This window comes from Giraffa tippelskirchi, chromosome 4 (genome assembly GCF_054371585.1).
Source record: "Giraffa tippelskirchi isolate mGirTip1 chromosome 4, T2T-mGirTip1v1.2.pri, whole genome shotgun sequence".
NCBI classification, from domain to species: domain Eukaryota; kingdom Metazoa; phylum Chordata; class Mammalia; order Artiodactyla; family Giraffidae; genus Giraffa; species Giraffa tippelskirchi.
Window position 1 is genome coordinate 85,537,702 of NC_137278.1, and position 17,398 is coordinate 85,555,099.

The window sequence follows — 17,398 nt, forward strand, 5'->3', positions numbered from 1 at the left end:
TTCAGCTTCTGCATGTGGGGAGAGGAGTCCCTGAAGCCACATTCCCAGGCCCCATGCTCATGTTCCTCTAAATTTTCCTATCAGAGGGACTTCCCTGATGGCCCAGTGGATAAGACTCTGTGCTGCCTCTGCAGGGGGTATGCATTTGATCCCTGGTCTGAGAACTAGATCCCACATGCTGTGCGGTGGGGCCAAAAGATAAGAATTTTTTTTAGTTAAAATAATAAGCTTTCCCATCAGAATGTGCTCACACTCCTAGGACTCCAGCTCACACCACTGGACTGAAGATCTGACCATCTATGTCTCCTGCCCTGACTGTTCTCTTGAATCTTGGTGCCATATCTTCAACAATCTGCTAGAATCTTCTCCTGGATGGTCCACTTTCCTCTCAAAATCAACATATCTAAGCATGTCTGACAAGAAATCATGTAGGGATACTTTAAACCTTCATTTTTAGGGAAGATTACTATATTTTTAGGAAAAAATATATGTATTTGCTGGGACAGACACAGTTCCATCTAAAGAATGTCAGAGCAAGAAAATGAAGACTGGAAAGTGATTTTAAGTTCATATTTTACATACATGTTACCGACAGAAATAAACAGGGAAGAAGTGGGTAGTCAGCAGATAATTTAAATTTGATTTTATAAGAGAAGTTTATGTTTCTAATAATTTATTTTAAAAGTATATAAGTATTTTTAAAGTATTTCTCTGATCTAGTTATACAGTGAAGATAGATTAAGGTTTTAATATGTTTATGATAAATTACCAAGGCTTTCCTTGTGCTGAATTATTTATAGGTTTAACTTTTTAAAAATTTCTCACACCAACACAAATATTAGAGGATTTTAATATGATATAATTTGGATATTTAACCAATATAAAATCCAGTATTTCATTACAGATGATTTTTAAACTAGGAACTAATCTCACATAATTAAAAATGAAGTGATAAAATTATTACTGTCAGAGTTTCTTGCCAATTTTTTTTAAAATAATTAATGATCCAGGTTTTAGCCTCTAAAGTTACTTAATCTCTCACAAATCATTTGAAGCTAAAGAGAAACATATTTTTCCTTTGTTTCTCCTGACAACATTTGAGCTAGCAAAGAAAAAAACAAAGCATGGACACTTTCTGGTTATCTGTACCTGTCACCTGCTCACCTGTAGATGAATACCGTAAGTAATCTAAAAAAAAAAATCTTACTTACTTGATTTTTAAGATTACTCCCTCGTCCAGTGATGATAAAGACTCTGCTATACTAGACCTAACAATATTTAGCCTCTATTTTTTTTTTGATGGAGGTTTTGGGGTTGATGATAGTTCATCTGCTAAGTAGTAGCGGTAATATGTGAAATGGAGAGCTGGGCTAATTTGCAAGTGAACTTCTACTTAACACTAATGATGTGATTTGCCTTGTGATTCCATCTAACCAGTCGTGTTCATGGACACCAAGAAAAAATTAGCAAAAAGTTAGACACATCTCATCAAATCACTAGGATCAATGCTTTCAGGATATAAATTAGAGAGAGACTTCTCTGCTCTCCTTTGATAGTAATTTTCTGCTTCAGGACAGCTGCACTATAATATAACAAAATTAAACTTACTGATCTTTGTCCAGTACACAAAAGGAATCCAAGAAGGGAAAATTGGCAGCTATACTTTCAAAGTCTTCTTGGGAGATATACCCATCATGGTCATGGTCGTAGTTCCTAAACACAGACTGCAAAGGAAAGACAAATATTTATTGAATGACTGTTTATGAGGCAGCCTCTGAACTTGTTATAGGGAAAGCATAATTAGCATATTACTTTTTCTATCAATGAGCTTGAAATCTAGTGGGAGATAATGAAATTGAGACGCTTTTAGGGTATAATGAGATAATTGCGATGCTGAAGATAAAGGCAGAATGCTATGACGGGAGGTGGGGAGGGAAATTTTAAAATATTTCCTGAAGAAAGCAAGGTCTAAACTGAGACCTCTGGGTTGAGTAGGAGTGAGGCTGGTGAATTTACAAATGCCAACACCATGACAATAGAAAGTGAAACTTTAAATGTTAAATTATCTCAAAAATCAAAGTATACATGTAATACAATTCCAATAAAAATCCCGGTGGGAATTTGTTTTAAATGAACAAATTAATTCTAAAGTTCCGATAGAAGTGACATGTTGAAAATAGCCTAAAATTGTTAAAGATGAGGAGTAATGACCTCAGGCAAGGGAAACAAATGCAAAAACAAACACCTGGGACTATATCATACTAAAAAGCTTTTGCACAGGGAAGGAAACTATCAACAAAATGAAAAGGCCACCTACTGAATAGGAGAAGGTATTTGCAAATGATACATCTTAAAAGGGGATAATATTCAAAATATACGAAGAATTGACCAAAAAAAATTTTAAGGCAGAGGACCTGAATAGACATTTTTCTAAAGAAGATTTACAGATGGTCAACAGACATATGAAAAAATGCTCAATATCTCTCATCACTCATCTCAGGGAAATGCAAATCAAAACCACAGTGAGATACCACCTCACACCTGTCAGGATGGCTATTATCAAAAAGACAACAAACAGCAACTGTTGTTGAGGATGTAGAGAAAAGGGAGCCCTCGTGTGCTGTTTTCGGTGGGATTATAAAATGGTGCAGCCACTATGAAAGCAGTAAGGGGGTTCCTCAAAAAATTAAAAATAGAACTATCATACAATCCATCAATTCCTTTTTGTGTATTTTTTCCAGAGAAAACAAAAATATTTGTGTTTGAAAAGGTGTATACACCCCTGTGTTCATTCCAGTATTATTTACAATAACCAAGATATGGAAGCAACCTAAGTGTCTATTGATAGATGAATGAATAAGGAAGATGTGGTATACGAATAAACTGGAATAGATTCAGCCATAAAAAAAGGATGCAACCTTGCCATTATTTTACAACATGGAAAGACTTTAGAATATTAGGCTAACTGGAATAAGTCAGGCAGAGAAAATCAAATATCATATGATCTCACTTATATGTAGGATTCAAAAAACAAATGAACAAACAAAATAAAACAGAAATAGACTCATAGATACAGAGAACAAACAGGTGGTTGCCAGAGGTGAGGAGAGGGGGCGGATGAAAGAATAGGCAAGAGAAATTAAGAGGTGAAAACTTCCAGTTACAAATGACATGGGATGGAAAGCACAGCTTGGGGAATACAGTCAATAATATTTTAATATCATTGTATTGTGACAGTGGGTAACCAGACTTATTATGGTGATCATTTTATAATGTGTAGAAATGTCAAATACCTAGAACACCTAGAAGGTCAATTATACTTCAAATAAAAAAATGAGGAGTAATGAGAGACAGTGTACCTTATCAGAAATCAAAGCTACATTAGCTAAAACAACATGGTATTATAACTTAGTAGAGACAGTACAGTCTAGAAACAGGTCTATATATATGTAAGAATTCAGAATTCTTAAACAAGTTTGCTCAAGGATACACATGTATATATGTGCACGCATGTGTGTATGTATGGAAGAAGTAGAATAAAGTCATACAAGATCATCTACAAGTTATCAGTGATTATCCCTAGGCAGAAGAAACACCAAGACCTGAAAGTAAAACTTTCTACGTTTTATGTAATGCATTAATATTCACAGTGTTTCTGGCTTTTTTTTTTTTTTTTTGGCCTCACTGCATGGCTTGTGAGATCTTAATTCCCCAGCCAGGGACTGAACCAGGGCCAGTGAGAGTGCTGAGTCCCGACCACTGGACTTCCAGTGGAATTTCCCTGGCTTTCTTTATAATCAGATAAAAATAAAAAAGAATTTTCTATTGCCCTCTGCTAAACTGGATTTTAAAAAAATTTGTGAGTTCTCCCTGCAAACACATGTATGCAAATACTTGACTTAGAGTCTAGCTGTAATGAATCTCTCTCTCTTTCCCTTGTGGTTTCTATTATATTTTATCTGTATTGCCTTAGGTTGTAGGCTGCTTCAGGAGTATTTGGGGAAGTAGGCAATGAATAAATGAACAAATTACTTCATTAAAATATGACTGTTTGGCACTCATTATAAAGTTTATCCATAGATAACTGAACTTTTATTGTAAGTTTCACTTTCAATACTTATCCAAATCAAAACTGCTTAAAATTTAGCTATTATGGAGTGCTTACAATTTATCATTTAATACCCATATTTATACCGAGAGTATAAGATTTTTTGTGGAATAAAACTCATTATGGAAACTCAAGTAAAACCCAGTCATTTATATGATTAAATTAGTGGTACTCAACCTATCAAAACTGGGTCAACCTTCCCCCATGGAATTGGAATTAGAGAAAAGAGATAAAGTGCTGAGGGGCAAAATACACTCCGCATGTGGAGCCAAGAAGGCCTGTCTGCAGAGAATGGAGTGAGCATGTGGAGAAAAGTAGACATAAGAGCAGGAGAGAGAATACTTCTTTTATTTCCTGATTCTAGACTTTCCTGAGCCACAATTCCATGTCCCTGGATCCTCTGCCCACTTTCCCTGGCTCCAAGTGGGGTCTGTCACTACCACATCATCATATGGTCCCCACTGGACCTTGTGGCTTTCTCATCATCTTCCCTTACCCTTTCCTCCATTTTTGCCTCACATGCTCCATGAAACTTTTCTATCAGCACCTCATGGTTTTGTGGATGATCCAAGATGTAGAACATTCTTTTTCTATAAACATTCTTTCCCAGCAAAGAGTACGTTATACACCAAAGACTTGTTTCTATTGCACCTGAGGATATACTGATCCTTGAAGGTAGATGTGTAATCAATAATCACAATTTCTAGCGCCTGAGATATTTCCATCTTTCCCACATTGGTGCATCTGCTCTTTTTTTACATGGAGAACTCTGACATCATCTTGCCTTTCATTAAGTGATGTTTCTGACCTAAATGGTATTGTGCTGCTGTGTCACAGACCTCCAAACACACAATGCTGAAGAAACTATTTAACTTGCAGGATTTTCCTCTTACCCTCAGGTAACCAATTTATCAAGTATTTTATTATGATCCACGTGGGTTGTTTCTTGTTTGTTTTTTGACTGCATTGGGTCTTCATTGTGGCACATGGGCTTAGACGGTGCAGCTCACAGGCTTAACTGCCCTGTGGCCTGGGGGATATTTAATGCCCCCACCAGGGATTGAACCCACATCCCCTGCATTGGAAGGTGGATTCTTAACCGCTGGACCACCAGGAAGTCCCCCAATGTGGATTTTTAATGAGTAGATTCTAACCTTCAAACAATCCTTTGGGTTTCAGGGGCAATGACAAATGTGTCAAATGCCTGGGGAAGACAGGAATTCTAAGTAGCTGTGAGTATTCGGACAAGTGAGAACGTACAGAAAGGGGAAAGGGGACCTTCCAGAGAGATTCTTCCCCCAGAAGCCATGGCCAGACAGAGCTAAATGTCTGTTGAATTTCTCCTACCTGCCAGAGGGCTGTTTTAATGGACTCCAGCTGAAACCTAGGCTGGTACCAGAGAACATTCTGGAAAGAGAAAGGGGCCTCCTAGTGCTCACTTACCTCAACTAATTTCCTTATGTGCTTGTTGATGACTGTAGGATCTGGCTTCGGCATCACTCCTGAGGCCCACTCCAGGGGCACCACAGGCTTGGTGGGCGTCGTAGGGGAGGTAGGCTGCTGACAGAAAACATACACATTTAAAAAAAGTTTTTTGATTTTTTAAATTGGAGTATGATTGCTTTTGTGTTAGTTTCTGCTGTACAACAACGTGAATCAGCTATATGTATACATATATCCCCTCCTTCTTGTGGCTCCCTCCCACTTTTCACCTTCAGCCCACCCCTCTAGGTCATCACAGAGGATCAAGCTAAATTTCCTGTGCTAGACAGCAGCTTCCCACTAGCTATCTATTTTACATGTGGAAAACACACACATTTTTCAACTTTATCTGGGACTTTGAGCAATTTGGACCAGGGACACTGAGAAAGACATGTAAGTTTTGCATGTTCACATCAGTAGAAAATTATATTTGTGTAGCACTTACATGTTTTTAAAACAAACATCAATGAAAATGTTGTTAATGGAATATTTTGTCGTAGAATCTAAACTGTAACCAAATACATATTTGGATAGTGCGTTTTGTTTAGCAGGAGCCTAGATTGCATTATTTTAGGTGGGAAAAAACATTGCTCATCCAGCTAATCCAAAAATCTTATCCAAGTTCCCTAAATAATACTAAAACACTGGTAAACATCTCTATAACACTCCATACAGGTTTTTTTTTGTATAATAGAAAGCCTATGAAACACCAGTTATCTAATTCTGTAATACTCAGTGGTAGTGATAAATTAGGTGTGTGCAGCAAGCAGGCAGCAGTGCACAGCCAAGTTTATGTCATCTTGCTAGCATCTCTCTCAATATGCTTAATCACTTCTTGATGGTTTGAATAATCGCTAGCTCCCTTGAGCCCTTTTCAGTGCAACTTGTTTTCTCCACAGGTGTTACTACGTTCTTGCAAGATATTTTCACTTAAGAATGTGAGAAGATGGTGGCAATAAGGCATAACACGTTTATACGACACAAGCACAAAACACAGTCCTATCAGGAGACCAGCCAAGAGTGCTGTGCACGTTGCGTCCTCTCCCTTGGACTCTCACACAATGAAATATTTTTTCTGGTGCCTACATACAAACATGTATTAGCAGATTTTTTTTTAATTGGACACTGAGTTTGGAATAAACATTTTTGCAAGGGGAGCTGAGGTGTAACTATACGGATTTATGCCTCTACTAATGTAGTGAGGTGGGTGTTTCTGATATCCCGTGGGCTACAAATAAAACAAAAAATATCTGCCATCTGAATATGGTCACCCTTTCACACAGTCTCTCTCTGACACACACACACACACACACACACACTCTCCCATCTCGGCTCTTTCGGTCAAGTCTTTCATCTTGCTGATATGACAAAGGACTAAACCCTTGGTTCCCTTGGTACTTGGTAAAGTACCCCCCTCTCCTCAAAGCACTATCATAAACTCAGAGGGATACCAGAAGATATTTCAAACTTCCAAGAGAAATATAGCTATACTCAATATTTGTTGGACTCCACCCAAACTACAAAGTTCACCCATTAAATCATGCTATGTTTCTACCAATGATATCATATCCTTGTGAAGCAAAAAATCAATCTGGAACAAGCGATAAGGGGGACAGCTTCACAAGGATATGGTATCAATATGATTTCAACATTTAAGAAATTGTGCAATGCCTAACACACATTAGTATTTATGGTTATTTAAGAATGAAATAAAAATAATATCTTTTTCAGTGTGTATTTTTCAAGCGGGTATTAAGTCATTAGGATATCAGTATTTATACATATTTAGTTGCTTGGACCTAACTATTCTGTAAGTAGAAATATTAGGTATTTCTTTTGACCTAGAGGTAGCATGAAAAAACTGAGACACAAAGTAAAACACAAAAAATAGGGAGGCACAGAGATGCCACTGTGAGCAGAAAAAGGTCGAGAGGCTCTGAGACTAAGTAGGGGAGGTCGGCCAGCTCCAGCCATAAGCACGCTAAAGCCACAGGCTCTCAGTAATAATCCTGACTGGAAATTGTTCTGTAGTTCCCAACACGCATAAAACACTAAATACAAAATAGGATGACATTCCACTTAGAGAAGAGACAGAAAGGGATTGGGAAATGTGTTTTCATAGAGTTTTCATTTGAGGGGGCTTGCCTGGTGGCTCAGTGGTAAAGAATATGCCTGTCAATGCAGAAGACATGGGTCCGATCCCTGGGTCAGGAAGATTCCCCTGGAGAAGGAAATAGCAACCTGCTCCGGTATACTTACCTGGAGAATCCTATGGACAGAAGAGCCTGGTGGGCTACAGTCCATGGGGTCACAAAAGAGTAGGACATGACTGAGCGACTAAACAACAACAGGATTTTAGCACTTGGAAAGGTCTTCAAAAGCTTCTGCTTTGATAAGAGATAAAAACTCTTTTGGGACTTCCCTGGTGGTCCCATGCTGACTCCATGCTTCAAATGTAGGGGGCCCAGGTTCGATTCCTGGTCAGGGAACTATATCCCATGTGCTGCAACTAAAGATCCCATCTGCTACAACTAGGACCTGGTGCAATCAAATAAATAAATACTTTTTAAAGATTTCTTTTTTATATTCTATGGAAATATCTCCTAAAATTGGCAAAACTTGACACTGAAAATAAAGTAAATCTAAAGGGCATAAATCAGGCATGTATGCCAACATGGTCATTCCTACCCAGTTTCTGAACAAGAGATGGTGTAGAAATGATGGGAAGCATCATAGGAAAAAGCACAGGTGATGAAGCCAGACAGTCCCAAGAGGAATCCAAATTCTCCCACTTACTGGCTGTGTGTCTGTCGAAGATACCTATGCTCACTAGACTCTGTTTCCTTAACAGAGTCAATGAGATAGCATACACATTATGACCTGCCAGGCATTCAACAACCAACAGACAGCAATTAAGATGCCTGGTTACAGATAAAGGAAGGTGTCAGGAGGCAGCAATTCTGTGTGCGCATGTACAGGACAGCTTCATCACACCGGAGCTATGGAATGAAAGAGAAGCTTACGAATTCCCTTTTTTCAGTAACATTACTTTTCTTTCTTGCTTGTATTTGTGCTCAGTTGCATCCGACTCTTTGTGACCCCATGGACTGTAGCCCACCGGTCTCCTCTGTCCATGGGATTTTCCAGGCAAGAGCACTGGAGTGGGCTGTCATTTCTTATTCTAGGGGATCTTCCCAACCTAGGGATCAAACCTCCGTCTCCTGAATTGGCAGGCAGATTCTTTACCACTGCACCACCTGGGAAGCCCACCTTTCTTTCTAGCTCTCTTTAGCATGCTAATTTTGAAGAGTCTGGCCCTAACCCCTCCCTTCGTCTGTGCTGTGTCTTCCCATAAGGCTGCGTTCTGCAGTGTCCCCAGAAGATGAGCCTCTTGGGACTGGCAGGGAGGGCAACATAGTGATGGAAACACCACTTATTATTTTAATAACAGATGCTACTAGGTCAACTGACTCAGACTCAAGTTTATGCTTTCCCACCTGGCCTTCGCTGTGAACAGCATTCACAGTCATTCTGCCTCTTTCAGTTCAATGGTTCAGAATTGTAGTGGGTATTAATAGATGGACAGACTTAGAGCCTAGAGTTGCTGGCAACACACCACAGAACTCAACTGGAATGGAGGTAATGAATGAGACATTTGTAAGAAAACTGATCTCAGGATATATATAAGAAACAGACAGAAATTTTTTCTTCATCATGCAAACCTCATCCTTATTGTAAATTTCATATTCATCCTGATATTTTTCTTCCTAGTGTAAAACATATCTGAGCTACAGTCTACTTGCTAAAAGTAATGAGCAGTGTACACTCAGTAATACAATTTCTTCAACTCATTGTATAATGTTTCTTTACTAAGAGTCAATTAAGTGAGGCTCCATCCAAATGAGATATTGAAATTCTGAGTTGGGTCAATCATTAGTAGAGAAATTTGTGAATTATGATTAGTGTATTTAAAATTTATTAAATCTAATTTTATGTTGAATAGGATTAAAAGAAAGCCTGGAAGGGTCAGAATGATCTTTAACATTAAGACGAGTTATTGTTACCGCTTCTTTTTTTTTAGCCCTGTATGTAGGTAGTTCTCGGAGGGAACATGGAAGATCAAGAATAAAACAGAGTAATTGGAAATGATGTTCTTCTTTGTTAGCCTGTGAAGTGAAGAGATAATTATCTGTCAAGGCTAAGCTGTTCCACTGGTAAGATGAGAATATAGATTTTTTTAATTCCTTAATCTTTAGACCACATAGCACTATTGTAATGGGCAATTATTGTAAATGACAAATAATGGTGTTTGTCACTAATCCTTAGAGAGAAAGCAATACCTACCGATTTAGAGTTTCTAGGCTCCAGAACCAGTGATAGTTTGTAAATATCATCTTCTGTGTGATAGAGGTCCAGAGAAAGCTACAACAAATTAGAAGGGATAAATCAGAATGCTGAATTATTTATTTACTTATTTACATTGCTGAAATTTCTTCAAACCAAATGCTTGGGGCCAATGTAGTGAACTGAATGTAGAACACTAAAAAGATAGCATGCAGAGGCGGAAAATGAAATTTCAAAAAGGAAAAAGTTAAACCTAGTGCGGTCATCAGCATAAAAGAACCATTGACTCAATTTCTCAATAATTATTGAGCAGCTCCTAAGAACCAAGCTCCTAAGAGCCATATAACCCTATATGCGAGACAGAATAAGAGACACAGATGCATAGAACAATTTTATGGACTCTGAGGGAGAAGGTGAGGGTGGGACGTTCTGGGGGAATAGCATTGAAACATGTATATTATCGTATGTGAAACAGAACACCATTCCATGTTCGATGCATGAGACAAGGGCTCAGGGCCGGGGCAATGGGATGACCCAGAGGGATGGGATGGGGAGGGAGGTGGGTGGGGGGTCCAGGAAGGGGAACACATGTAAACCCATGGCTGATTCATGTCAATGTATGGCAAAAACTATTACAATATTGTAAAGTAATTAGCCCCCAACTAAAATAAATAAATTTATTAAAAAATAAAAAAGAACCATTGACTCAATTTCTCAATAATTATTGAGCAGCTCCTAAGAACCAAGCTCCTAAGAGCCAGAGATCAGGAATCCTTGATGTTATGGAATAGGACAAGTGCATAAAATAAGACTTGGGAATGGAATCAGTGCTGTCTTAGAGGTTTGATTAGAGAACTGTAGAAATAAAGGAGGAATTAAAAGATTTCTATTATTTCCAATCATTGTGCTAGGTTCTGATGATACAAAATGGTATAAAGTGATTTCTGCCCTCAAGGACCTGACACATTTATTTGAATAAATAGGACCTGAACACAAAAATATATATTCATGTCAACAAAAGGCAACACAAGCTAAATGCGAGGAAGCTGTCCCACACTGAGTGCTGTAGGAACTTTTCATAGCGCAGCGTGTATAAGCATGGCAGAGAGGTTTTGGAGACCTGAGCTCAAATTCTAAGCCTGTCTCTGGTTAACTCTGTGACCTTGAGCCAGTTATTTTCTCTCTGACACTCAGTTTCCACTTCTGTAAAATGGGAACGATCACAAAAATTCCTTATCTAATTGGATTTTTTCAGGATCAAATGAAATACTGCATGTAAAGGACTTCACACAGGGCCTGGTACACAGTGAAATCTCAGGAAATATAATCAGATGTTGTTGCTGTCATTGTTATTGTTACAGCTACTAAAACTACTCTTATTATTGTGTGGAGGGACCACTGAAGACTGAAAAGATCAGAATGGATTCATAGAGGAATTTGTAAACTGGGACCTTCCTGGGAAGACTTAGAAAAATACAGAGAAAAAAAAACAGGGTAGGTAAGGATGACAACATACACCAAGACTGAAGAGTATGGATAAAATCTATAAAACCTCAAAATGCATGGTCTCATTCACCTAAAACAGAATTCATAAGACTTAAGTAAGCCTGGATAATTGCCATACATGCCCTTCACTGGTAAGGTGAATCATACCATAGTATTATCAGGGAAGAGAACCATGTTCCCTATCCTTTCTCTGACCACTTAAGCATGAAAATTTTCCTTTAATATATTTCATCTAAAAATAAAACCTTAGGGACTTCCCTGGTAGTCCAGTTGTTAAGAATCCACATTCCAATGTAGGGGACACAGGTTCGATCTTTGGTTGGGGTAATGAAGCCCACGAGCCACAAAGAGTCCACCCCCACAAAGTGCCACGACTAAGACCCTACACAGCCAAAAAAGTTAAATAGTTTTATACTTAGGAAAAAATTCAAACTTTAAAAACTCAATTAAAAAAAGGCTTAGATAAATTAGATAAAGGCTTAATGTGTACGGGTATGGAATGAGAGGGAAGAAAAAGAAGAAGGAAGCAAGAGAAAACTCAGAGGCAAAGGATATCTTTGAAGAATTTATCTTTATGTTTTATCTCATTTTAAAAAAAGAAGAAGCTGGCATTATAAAACAGCATTCTTGCATCGTTCATTGAACAAATATTTATCGGCCACCTAATACATGGTGAGGACCATTCTAGTCACTATTCTACCTACTAAACATAACATTTAAGTTAAGAATTTCACACATCTGATCATGTATTGCTTTACCTAGACTTTGCCATCCAAAGGTTTTTTCTGAGCATAATAAAATTGACAATTGACTTTACTACAAAATTACCCCAGTATCATTTCAGATTAGGAAAATCCTGCTCACAAAGAATGCACACTGTATTCATCTTCCCCTGAAGAGTGGTCACTTCTACCTCCAGGCACCCTGACTTTTTGCTGGAGAGGAACTAGCCCCATGTCACAAACAAATACTTTTAGGAGCCAGCCTACTATATAATGGAGTGAAAGAAGATGCGTGAAAGGGAGATTGTGATAGAGACATTGGTACAACGGAGTATTTGGCAAAAGAGTTTTGCAATGTGATTAACTTGGGGATCTTTCCTCTTAGCCTAACAATAAGAAAAATTTCTGCTGATAAGTGGAATTTGACACTGGATCTCTGGGTTAGGGAAGCAAGGGGGCGGGTGTGAACTCTGATGAATGGGAGACAGCCACTACTCAGCTAAGGCAAATTGTCATCAGTCTGACAACAATTGCCACATCTTCCAATTTATCAAAAGAAGTCATAAATCACAACTGTTATATGAAATACTCCCGTTTTAAGCACTGGCATCTAATAATAAAAAAAAAATTATGATTCCTTGTGGGTCAAATAAAGCACATCTGCCATGAAAAGCCGCTGACCATTTTGTAAATTCCACAATAGAAGACTCTGCTGATCTCCAAGCCTCATGAAAGCAAAGAGTATACCTGTCTTTTCTACCCCCATAACCCCTGTCCTAGTTTGCTACCTTGCATTGTGAATGCTACCTAGAAAACTGAGTGACTTCTTCCTTCTGAATTACTCGATATTAGCAGTTAACCTGGGCTTTGGTGAGTATGTTCCTGTCCTCCTGACTCCTCCTCTAATGATGGCACTGGCATCTGCTGGAGAAGAGAAGATGGCAGTGCAAGAACATCCAACCAAAAACCTAAATATGCCACACACCAAGTAGGGGAGATGCTCTTTCAAAAGATATAGAACATCCTTGGGGATTTTCTTGTGTCAAATGGACAGATACCTGACTCCATGATGGAAATGTTTTGGTCTCCTTCCAAGGTTTGCTTTCCATTTATTAGTGGCAGTATGAACCTAAGTGAATTATTAACCTTCTTCAAAAAAAAATTTTTTTTTTTACTGGAGTATAGCTGATTAACAATGTTGTGTTAGTTTTTTAGCCTTTAGAATCTATCTCAATCTGTAAAATGGGAATTAATAATAGTTCCCTCCCAGGATTGTTGGGAAGATTAAACAAGCTAGTATATGTCCACTGCAGTTTGTTTTAGAAGGTCACACAGAAGGGAACTGCAGGGTTTGGCTTCCAATCAATATAGCAGCCAAATGCCACAGTGTTCAACCATGAATACAGAGCTGCCATCTGGGTCAGTCCTGCCATCTCTCTTCTTTCCCAGTCACAATCTTACTTGCTTTCTTGGATCTCCTCTGGGCATTATGGCCCTGTTCTACTTCCTACACACCTTTTTAATAATAGAGGCAGCTTGTCAATGGGATTTCAAAAATGTTTATTTGTGTCTAACATTTTAAGTTTGGTTGTTTCTGAAAAATGTTTCAACATAAATCACAGCAGGATCCTCCATGACCCACCTCCCAGAATATTGGAAATAAAAGCAAAAATAAACAAATGGGACCTAATTAAAATTAAAAGCTTTTGTACAACAAAGGAAACTATAAGCAAGGTGAAAAGACAGCCTTCAGAATGGGAGAAAATAATAGCAAACGAAGCAACAGACAAACAATTAATCTCAAAAATATACAAGCAACACCTGCAGCTGAATGCCAGAAAAATAAACGACCCAATCAAAAAATGGGCCAAAGAACTAAACAGACATTTCTCCAAAGAAGACATACAGATGGCTAACAAACACATGAAAAGATGCTCAACATCACTCATTATTAGAGAAATGCAAATCAAAACCACAATGAGGTACCATTTCACACCAGTCAGAATGGCTGCTATCCAAAAGTCTACAAGCAATAAATGCTGGAGAGGGTGTGGAGAAAAGGGAACCCTCTTACACTGTTGGTGGGAATGCAAACTAGTACAGCCACTATGGAGAACAGTGTGGAGATCCCTTAAAAAACTGGGAATAGAACTGCCATATGACCCAGCAATCCCACTGCTGGGCATACACACCGAGGAAACCAGACTTGAAAGAGACACATGTACCCCAATGTTCATCGCAGCACTGTTTACAATAGCCAGGACATGGAAGCAACCTAGATGTCCATCAGCAGACGAATGGATAAGGAAGCTGTGGTACATATACACAATGGACTATTACTCAGCCATTAAAAAGAATACATTTGAATCAGTTCTATTGAGATGGATGAAACTGGAGCCCATTACACAGAGTGAGGTAAGCCAGAAAGAAAAACACCAATACAGTATACTAATGCATATATATATATGGAATTTGAAAAATGGTAACGATAACCCTATATGCGAGACAGAATAAGAGACACAGGTGCATAGAACAGTCTTATGGACTCTGAGGGAGAAGGTGAGGGTGATACGTTCTGGGAGAATAGCATTGAAACATGTATATTATCATATGTGAAACTGAACACCATTCCAGGTTCAATGCATGAGACAAATGCTCAGGGCTGGGGCAATGGGATGACCCAGAGGGATGGGATGGGGAGGGAGGTGGGAGGGGGGTTCAGGATGGGGAACACATGTAAACCCATGGCTGATTCATGTCAATGTATGGCAAAAACTATTACAATATTGTAAAGTAATTAGCCCCCAACTAAAATAAATAAACTTATTTAAAAAAAAATGAAAAATGTTTTGAGACAATGTTTCAGGTTGTTGCTTTTACATCCAAGCCTATCAGCAGAGATGGCTGTGGATTTAGTCTGCATCTTACGACTGACATTGCCTTGACTGGAGAATTGTAAAACAACACACAGTTGATCATCAAATTGTCTCCATTCACAATTTTTACAATTCTGCCTCTTCCTCTCCCTCCTCCTCCTCTTCTTCTTCTTCTCCTCTTCTTCTTCTTCAATTGTAAAAATACAGGGGCTTTCCAGTTATTTGCATATAGTCAGAATGGTAAACGTAACTGATAGATCTAAAAATACTATGAAAAAAAATCAGACTATTTCATGTACCATGAAACAAGAAGCCTCAGTCTGAAAGCTCCTGTTACATGCATTAGGATCACAATAGAAAGGGTCTTCTCCAGATCTTCCCTCAAACAGGGAATAACCTAAATCACAGCAGTTTGGTGTATGGTTGCCTTTCCTTCATGTGCCCAGTGCTGTTTGGGGGGCTAAGGTTACGATAAAAAAATGGCAAACAGAGTCCCTGCTCACATAGATTTTGTTTTGCAATTAACTTTTTCTTTACACACTTCCCCCATAGCTCAGGTGGTAAAGAATCCACCTGCAATGCAGGAGACCCCAGTTCGATTCCTGGGTTGGGAAGACCCCCTGGAGAAGGGAAAGTCTACCTACTCCACTATTCTGGCCTGGAAAATTCCACGGACTGTATAGTCCATGGGGTCACAAAGAGTCGGACGCAACTGACATCCATGAAAAGAGAGATTATTTAATTTTCAAAGATGCAAAATAAAACAAATATCAGCAATATTCCCACATTACTGAGTAAATGTCCATCAGAGCGTGAGAGAGAGAAACAACCAAACTGGGGATTCAGAAGTTGGTTATTTGCAAGCTTTTTTGTCTTTTATGACTCTCAGCTTCTTCATTTCTAAAACAGGAAGGAGTAGGGGTGATGTTACACCCTCTGACCTGCCCAGGCTACATCACAGGGTGTATGTGAGAATCTACTGAGGCAACGTATGTGAAAAGTGCTGTGAAAACTGGATTTGATTACTACAGAAAGTTCAAGCATTGCTGTACATAGAGCGGGCAAATACATAGTAATTGTTGACGAACTTAAAAGTTCTTATTTTCCTGTTTTTGGAGCTCTCAATTGATATCAGCTTCCTCACCAGGGGCCATATTTAGAAGCAGTCACTTCAGGCAGAAACTTGACCTAGAGTCTTAGAGCAGAAAGAATCACCCCTTCAATGCTGTGCCTGGGAATGACCTCATATGCATTTGGGCAGCTGCCATCAATCATATGGTTCTCACCCCAACATGTATGTGGTTCATGAAATGTTCACTGGGCTCCAGTGAACACCTCCTGGGAGCCTCCTCCACCCTCATTCTGAGGACATTAATCTGCCTGTGGCCAGGAAGAGTGAATGCACTGAACTTTCTCCTTGGTTGTGGGGAGAGAGTAAGGCTCTTGGCTTTAAGTAGGAACTGACTTGATGACTGTGCTCATCTCTGGCAATCTGCTATCCTGATGCATGCTGGGCTGGAACCACAGGATTGGGCTGACACTTGGTTCCTTAGTCCCAAGGCTCCACCATTCCTTACATCTAGAACCACAGAAGTTTAGAACTGGGTGAGATCTCACAAATGAGCACAAAACTCTTTAGGAAAAAAAATCCAAAGTCAGTTAGCAAGGAGACAAAGCTAAAAAACTGCAGAGGCAATGTTAACAGCTATATCTCCCATCAGGGATTCTGGCCCAGATACTACACTCTACTACCACTGCTCTGACTAAATATGATGCCTGGTGGCCTCTAAATTTTCCTTCAATTTCTGAGAGAGAGAGATAGCTAGAGATCAAGGTTTTTTCTTTTTTCTTTCCTTCTCAGCAAAACCCAATTATTTCCTAGCTTTTACTTCTGGAGTTCAGATTTTCCATTGGCGTTCCAAAATTTCATTCAAAATCCTTTAAGATTTCTCTGCATTTATGATTAAAAACTATTTCCCCTACTCTATCATTATCTTTTTTCCAGATGAGAAACTGCCCAGGTGTAGGCACCTGCTATGTGAAGCTATCCTCCACCTCAGGGAGACAGTCTAAACACAGACACCTAAAACCTCGGCTACACCCTGAGACTGGTCTGCAGACATCACCTGTGTGTGTGGGTTTACACAGTCTGATTAGGGCTGCAACTCTGGTCACTTATTCATAGAAACAGATTTACATGGCAAATGATTAATAAATGCAGGTGCCTGGATGATTGTGAGGTTCCCCCCACACCCAGTGAGAATGTCTGTGTGTTTATTATTTATCACACAATCTGAACCCCAAGAGATTTGTGTTTCTGTGTGTTAGCCACTTCTGCTTTATACGAAGAAGGCAGCTTC

General features: G+C 38.9%; 1 protein-coding gene across 12 annotated transcripts in view; it reads right to left on the bottom strand.

Annotated features, from left to right (window-relative positions):
- RASGRP3 (RAS guanyl releasing protein 3) overlaps window positions 1–17,398 on the bottom strand; it is a 114,839-nt gene that overhangs the window by 12,691 nt on the left and 84,750 nt on the right. For 7 of the 12 annotated variants that reach the window (XM_081590218.1, XM_081590228.1, XM_081590216.1 and 4 more), the window contains 3 exons: window positions 9,935–10,012; window positions 5,552–5,668; window positions 1,609–1,724 (listed from right to left, as the gene is read on the bottom strand). In XM_081590218.1, coding sequence (XP_081446344.1) covers window positions 1,609–1,724; window positions 5,552–5,668; window positions 9,935–10,012 — 311 coding nt within the window. The remainder of the gene's footprint in view (window positions 1–1,608; window positions 1,725–5,551; window positions 5,669–9,934; window positions 10,013–17,398) is intronic. The other 5 variants (XM_081590224.1, XM_081590226.1, XM_081590217.1 and 2 more) reach the window with 1 other exon arrangement.